The 7,586-nt window shown below is 36.1% G+C and overlaps 1 protein-coding gene across 1 annotated transcript; it reads left to right on the top strand.

Annotated features, from left to right (window-relative positions):
* Positions 1-1,030: 1,030 nt before the first annotated feature.
* Positions 1,031-6,575, top strand: LOC133819619 (ABC transporter B family member 11-like). The gene is made up of 12 exons (XM_062252910.1): positions 1,031-1,411; positions 1,497-1,551; positions 1,655-1,830; positions 1,925-2,146; positions 2,240-2,478; positions 2,560-3,085; positions 3,207-3,480; positions 3,914-4,803; positions 4,902-5,168; positions 5,251-5,514; positions 5,610-5,903; positions 5,994-6,575. Exons 1-12 carry the CDS (start codon positions 1,076-1,078, stop codon positions 6,345-6,347), a joined length of 3,897 nt encoding a protein of 1,298 aa, XP_062108894.1. The 5' UTR covers positions 1,031-1,075; the 3' UTR covers positions 6,348-6,575.
* The last annotated feature ends 1,011 nt before the right edge of the window (positions 6,576-7,586 follow it).

Genomic DNA, 7,586 nt, shown 5'->3' with positions numbered 1-7,586 from the left:
ATTAATAGTACACTTCCTAGGTCACATGTTTCCCTACATTACTACTTTTCTTCCTCGTGGACGCTATAATAAGCCATATTTATTTATAATTATGATGCTTGTTTAGTTGTATAAACGCATGCAATTCCTTGCTTACAAAAGAAGCAGATTCTCCTCCTGCTAATGCATATAATATTTATATGTAAAGGATTAGAGGACCTTGTGATTGTGATAACTGACATAAAGAAGAGACTAAATAAATACTTAAAAATGCTTTTGGTTGGTTGAGTCGAGTTCATCCAAACCAATTATAATCCTTAAGTGACGCAACACTGAGCTTCCTCTTCCTCTTTCTCTCGTCTATTCTATAACAAATACACAATTTTCGAGAACACTAAAAGTGAAAGTGAAAGACAAAGACAAAGAGAAAAACCTTCTTCATTTTTGTTTTATTTTATTGAGAGTTTCATGTTAGCTGGCCTATTGCTAGTACTACTACTACTATTACTACTGTTACTAGCTCATTTTATTTCCTGTTTTTCTGAAAGCCTGCCTGTGGTGGTGTGGTGATGAGGTTGTAAAGGGTTTATCTTATTATTTTATTTTTTTTTCAGTACGGAATAAACATATAATATTAGATATGAAACTTTTTTGATTTCCCTTAAATTCATATTATTATTTTAGTATAGTACAACTTTTTGTAATGTTTTATATACCTTGCCATGATAAGACAAAATGCAACTCGATTTTAGCTTTTGGTCTCACTACTCTACTACCTCTTTATAGCCTTCTTTAGTGAGAATTCTCTCAACACTTAAAATATGTTCATTTGAGTTGATATGGTTTAATTAGTTTACAATCCTTTTCTACCATGTATGTTTGTTACACATTTATTATGTTATTATTCTTTTCATGCTCGTAAATCTCCATTATTGGTTTGAAACAATATCAAATTCTTATTTTAAAAAAACACTCTAAGCATGCTCAATGATTACTTCTTTTTTAAATTTGTTTCTAATTCGAACAAGAAATGTGTCTCGTGTAGCTTTGAACCAACTTCTTCTCTAAGGTGTTGTCAACTATAACAAACAACATTATGGCTGAGGCTGAGGAGAAAAGTTTGGATGGAAACATGAACACAGATGATAAGGCTGCCACTTCATCGAACCTCGAATCAGCAGTAATGGAGTCCAATTCAGACAAGGAAGAAGATAAAAGCAGATCAATCAAAGATGATAGCACAAAGACAGTGTCATTTCGCAAGCTCTTCTCTTTTGTTGATTCAACTGACTATTTTCTAATGCTTGTTGGCACAATAAGCGCTATTGGCAATGGAATTTCTATACCACTTATGACCATTATCTTTGGAACACTGGTTGATTCATTTGGAGAATCTGTCAACAACCAACAAGTTCTTTCCAAAGTTTCTAAGGTATCTATAACTGTATATTAGCATATAACTATATCTTCTTTGTTTAATATTGATTATAATGACTTGATTAATCATATTTCATTAGGTGTCTCTCAAGTTTGTATACTTAGCTCTGGGATCTGGTGTGGCTGCATTTTTACGTGAGTACATAAACACTACTCTTTGCTTAGAATTTTTTTTAGAATGACTCAGATTTGTTAATGAGAAAAAACAAAACAAAACCACTGTTGATATATATGGCAGAGGTGGTTTGCTGGATGGTTACTGGAGAAAGACAGGCTGCAAGGATAAGAAGTTTATACTTGAAAACAATGTTGAGACAAGAAGTTGGCTTTTTTGATATGGAAACTACCACTGGAGAAGTTATTGAGAGGATGTCAGGTGAAACTGTGCTCATTCAAGATGCAATGGGAGAGAAGGTAAAGCCTTGACTCACCCCACTTTTGTTCCAATCATTTATATTAAGTTGAAGTTAAGATGGTAGTGATTTTTTTTTTCTTTTTTCTATTGCAGGTAGGGAAGTTCATTCAGTTAGTAGCAACATTCTTTGGAGGCTTTGTTATAGGATTCATCAAAGGATGGTTTCTCACCCTTGTCATGCTGTCCTCAATACCTGCTCTTGTGATCTCTGGTGCAGTCATGAGCATCACTATAGCTAAACTAGCAAGCCGCGGACAAACTGCTTATTCGCTAGCTGCAACTGTTGTAGAGCAAACAATCGGTTCGATAAGAACTGTATGTGTGATTAGCGTTGCAAAATCTTCTTAGCATTCCCTTCTTTCATTTATTTGTATGTAAAAATGACTGCGATGACAACTACATTCTCAGGTTTCGTCTTTCACTGGAGAGAAGCTAGCAATAGAGAGGTACAACAAGTCCATAACAAAGGCATATAACTCTGGGGTGCATGAAGGATTGGCAACTGGAATGGGAATGGGAGTGGTTCTATTTATTGTGTTCAGCAGTTATGGTTTGGCTGTTTGGTTAGGTGGAAAGATGATAGTTGAGAGAGGATATTCTGGTGGAGATGTCATTAATATCATCTTTGCTGTTCTGACTGGTTCACTGTAAGTTGCATTCTAATATTGGTATTTTTGTATGCATAAACAGGAGCAGAAAAGAGTGACACATGATGGTTAACTTTTCAGGTCTCTTGGGCAGGCATCACCATGCTTGTCTGCCTTTGCTACCGGACGAGCTGCAGCCTATAAGACGTTTGAGGCGATAAACAGGAAGCCACAGATTGATGCTTATGACAGTAATGGGAAGATATTAGATGACATTCATGGTGACATAGATCTAAGAGATGTTTACTTCAGTTATCCTGCTAGACCAGATGAACAAATATTTAGTGGCTTTTCTCTCTCAATACCAAGTGGAACAACTGCTGCTTTGGTTGGACAAAGTGGCAGTGGTAAATCTACTGTGATCAGTTTGATTGAGAGATTTTATGATCCTCAGAGTGGTGAAGTTCTCATTGATGGTATTAATCTCAAAGACTTCCAGTTGAAGTGGATCAGACAGAAAATAGGCCTTGTCAGCCAGGAACCGGTGTTGTTTACGTCGAGCATTAGAGACAATATTTCCTATGGGAAGGATGGTGCAACTATTGAAGAAATAAGAGCTGCTGCTGAGCTTGCCAATGCAGCTAAATTCATTGATAAACTTCCTCAAGTTAGTATTTTATACTTATGCTTAAGATCTTTATTTTAGTGAGCACATAAAATACTCTTAAAGACTAAGACATTGAAATTTCAGCTTCAGCATTCTTAATTCTAAAATATGTGAACCTTAGGGGCTGGACACGATGGTTGGCGAGCATGGAACTCAACTATCTGGGGGCCAAAAGCAGAGAGTTGCTATAGCTAGAGCAATTCTTAAAGATCCAAAAATTCTACTTTTAGATGAAGCCACAAGTGCTCTTGATGCAGAATCTGAGAGAGTTGTGCAGGAGGCACTAGACAGAATTATGATCAGCCGAACTACCCTCATCGTAGCTCATCGCCTAAGTACAGTTAGAAATGCTGATACAATTGCTGTTATCCACAGAGGAAAAATTGTTGAAAAAGGTACAATTTTTTATATTCTGTTCTTTTCTTGTAATTTCAATACATTATAAGTTATCCAACCTTAAACAGTTTATCAAAATTTTATTTTAAAGACTGATCAATGATGTAGCTCATTACCACCATTCATTTCCCCAGACCACTCCTAAATAGTTCAATAGTTGATAGAAATGTGAGAAATATTGAACAACAATTTACAACCTTCCAAACAATAAAAATAGTCTATTATCCATTGTCACCCTTGCTTTTGAACTCATTGACTCATTGCTCTTCTTCTTTTTCCCATGTGTATTCTGTTTCTCCATTGTCTCTGTTTGCTCTGCATTTCTCTATCGTCCTTTGTTTTCTCTGCTTTCTCTATTTTCCTCTGGTTTGTTCATGCTCTATTTTCCTTCTTGTTTTCCCTGCTGATCACAATTATATTTCAAATGTACAGGTCCACATTCTGAGCTAATAAAAGATCCAGAAGGAGCATATAGCCAACTTATACTGTTGCAAGATATGAAAAAAGCATCAGAGCGAGGCGCTGCAATTGATCAGGACAAACCAGAACTAGTTGGCAACTCAGGGAGGCACTCAAGTCAAAGGATTTCTTTACTGCGTTCAATAAGCCGAGGGTCATCTGGAACTGGAAACAGCAGTCGTCACTCATTTTCGGTCTCATTTGGTGTACCAACTACACTCAATGCCCTTGAAACAACCCCTTCAGAACACAACAATGTTGCTTTAACACCACCACAAGAGCCTCTCAAAGTCTCACTTCGCCGCCTGGCTCTTCTTAACAAGCCCGAGATCCCAGTGCTACTTCTCGGTACAATAGCTTCAGCTGCAAATGGTGTAGTATTACCTGTGTTTGGGGTATTGCTCTCCAGCGTAATCAAATCTTTTTTTGAGCCAGCTGATGAACTCCGGAAAGATTCAGCATTTTGGGCATTACTTTTTGTTGGTATTGGTGTGACATCTTTGGTAGCTCATCCATCGAGGGGTTATTTCTTTGCAGTGGCAGGGTGTAAGTTGATCAAACGAATTCGGTCAAAGTGTTTTGAGAAAGTAGTTTACATGGAGGTAAGTTGGTTCGATGAAGCCGAGCACTCAAGTGGTGCAATTGGAGCAAGGCTTTCTGCAGATGCAGCCTCCCTTAGAACTATAGTTGGAGATGCACTTGGTTTGCTAGTACAGAACACTGCAACTACAGTTGCTGGTTTGGTCATTGCTTTTGAGGCAAACTGGATAATGGCTCTCATAGTCCTTGCTTTGCTACCTCTAATAGGAGTAAATGGATATGTTCAAACCAAGTTCTTGGCAGGCTTCAGCGCTGATGCAAAGGTTTTTTTTCCCACAGAGTTCATATTTCACACACTTAATTCATCCAAATGACAGTAAAATGTTTTACTATGAATTCTGAAATTGTAATTTGGTCTCAGAAAATGTATGAGGAGGCGAGTAAAGTGGCGAATGACGCAGTAGGGAGTATTAGAACGGTTGCTTCCTTTTGTGCCGAGGAGAAGGTGATGGAATTGTACAAGAAGAAGTGTGAAGGACCTATAAAAGCTGGAATCAGACAAGGAATAGTTAGTGGAATTGGTTTTGGTCTCTCATCATTTTTTCTTTTCAATGTGTATGCCTCAAGTTTCTATGCTGGAGCCCAACTTGTTGCAGCTGGCAAAACAACCTTCTCTGATGTTTTTCGGGTAACTTCACCTTCTGCTTAAAGTTTGAAATACTCCATTTGGCTTCTCAAATTAAGAGTTGGATTGTCCTTGTTTTTTGCAGGTGTTTTTTGCACTAACTATGGCTGCCATAGGGATCTCTCAGACTGCTTCCATGGCTCCTGATATAAGTAAAACAAAGAATGCTGCTGCTTCTATATTCGCCATTCTAGACAGGAAGTCGAAAATAGACTCTAGTGATGAATCGGGAACTGTATTAGAGAGAGTCAAAGGAGAGATTGAGTTTCTTCATGTCAGTTTCAAGTACCCAACTAGACCTGATGTGCAAATATTCAGAGACCTTTGCTTGGCTATTCACTCTGGCAAGGTATACTTAGTACCATATCTTACTTTTTAGGCAAATGAAAGTTGTTTTTTCTTGAGAACTTAACCATGTTGTTGAAATGTACATGTGTTAATCAGACAATTGCTCTGGTTGGAGAAAGTGGGAGTGGGAAATCAACAGTGATCTCATTATTGCAAAGATTTTATGATCCAAATTCAGGTCAAATTACACTAGATGGTGTCGAAATCCAAAAACTGCAACTCAAATGGTTCAGGCAACAGATGAGTTTGGTGAGCCAAGAACCTGTTTTATTCAATGACACAATCCGAGCCAACATTGCATATGGGAAAGAAGACTTTTCAACAGAGACTGAAATCATGGCAGCAGCAAAATTGGCCAATGCCCACAACTTCATTAGTAGTCTTCAACAAGTACAAACACACACACAAAAAAAAAAACTATTATCATATTTCTATTGAGAACAGTTATTTAGTGATACTAAGCTTGGAAAATGTGTGCAGGGGTATGACACCACAGTAGGAGAGCGTGGGATCCAATTGTCTGGTGGGCAGAAGCAGAGAGTGGCAATTGCAAGAGCTATAATGAAGGCACCCAAAATACTACTTCTAGATGAAGCCACCAGTGCTCTTGATGCTGAATCCGAACGAGTGGTTCAAGATGCGCTGGACCGGGTTACAGTGAGCAGGACCACAATTGTGGTGGCTCATAGGCTGTCAAGCATCAAGGGTGCAGATTTAATTGCTGTGGTGAAAAATGGAGTCATTGCAGAGAAAGGAAAGCATGAAACTTTGATGGCTATGAAGGGTGGCATTTATGCTTCTTTGGTAGCTTTGCATACAACTGCTTCCTCTTAATTAAGAGTCTTCTTCTGTGTTCTTTCCTCTTAAGCCTTGCTTGTACTTCCTTTCGGTTACAAGTTCAGTGTCTTTTGAATAATGAAAATGAGGTGCCATTTGAGTACTATTTGAAGAAAGCCATTGATATATACAGAATGTCGTTTGTGGAAATGGAATGAGAAAATATAGATATGTAATGACATTTTGCCATTTTTATATATTCATGGAACATTTACTAGTTGTGGCGAGGTATGGCCGTTTACAATTACAAGAACATTTTGCTACTAGTCAATTCTGCACTGTTTCAGCTATGCAAATGAAGGCTTGCAAGTTTGGCAAGGGTTGATTGGTTAATGATTTTAAAATTATTATACTTATGTGACCTACTGATTATCAATTTCCAAAAATATCAACAACAACAAAAAATACTCATAATTTTTATCATTTCTAGTTATATTTAGCCATTTTAACTTTCATGTTTTTAAATAAAGAATCTTCCTAACTATGAAAAATACTACTTTAGTCTTCTATATTTTAGAAAAATACCACATTTGATTTTCTGTTTTAAAAAATTATAATGATAACCTTTGTTTTATAAAACATATCAAAATTAACCATACACGTGATTATATTTTATTGCAATTAATATAATTTAATTCATTTATTATGTTTTTAATTTTTATAACTAAAAGTTAAATAATAATATTTTTATAAAAAAAAAAGTGTCATACAAGGTTTTTCTTTTGAAAAAAAACCAATAAGAAAATTTTGATATTACTATAGAATATAACCAAAATTTATCCTTTTTCAAAAGTTAAAATTGGAGAAAAATTTTAACTTAAAATTTATTGAATGGTATTTGTGTAACTTGCAAAGTGAATTAAACACATTGTTACTAGTAGGGTTGCTCATCCAATCTGATCTAACATTTTTACTCCTAACTCATCCAATCCAATTAAAGATTGGATGTTGGAAATCATCATCCAATCCAATCTGATTTAACCTAAAAATTCAATCTAATTGTAATTGGATTGGACATGTTATTTTATTTTTGAACCTAAATTTTAATATTAAAGAAATTAACAAGTAAAAAAATATACAAAAAAAACTAGATACTATGTAGTAATAATACTAAATTAAATATTTACAATTACCACATTAAGTTTGTTTAATGCCCAAACGTGATTTCCACTTAGCGGTAGTCGTAGTATAGATAGGCGGTCGATTCCACAAGGAGGTAAAATGTGCATTTACTCG

Source organism: Humulus lupulus, chromosome 2 (assembly GCF_963169125.1).
Source record: "Humulus lupulus chromosome 2, drHumLupu1.1, whole genome shotgun sequence".
Classification (NCBI taxonomy): Eukaryota; Viridiplantae; Streptophyta; class Magnoliopsida; order Rosales; family Cannabaceae; genus Humulus; species Humulus lupulus.
This window is presented reverse-complemented; position numbering and strand designations above follow the sequence as displayed.

Bases quoted from the DNA above. Each gene is read 5' to 3' on its own strand.
- LOC133819619 (XM_062252910.1), top strand. From the start codon at position 1,076: ATGGCTGAGGCTGAGGAGAAAAGTTTGGATGGAAACATGAACACAGAT. The intron at 1,412-1,496 runs GTATCTATAACT...ATATTTCATTAG, and splicing joins TTCTTTCCAAAGTTTCTAAG to GTGTCTCTCAAGTTTGTATA. The intron at 5,169-5,250 runs GTAACTTCACCT...TGTTTTTTGCAG, and splicing joins CCTTCTCTGATGTTTTTCGG to GTGTTTTTTGCACTAACTAT.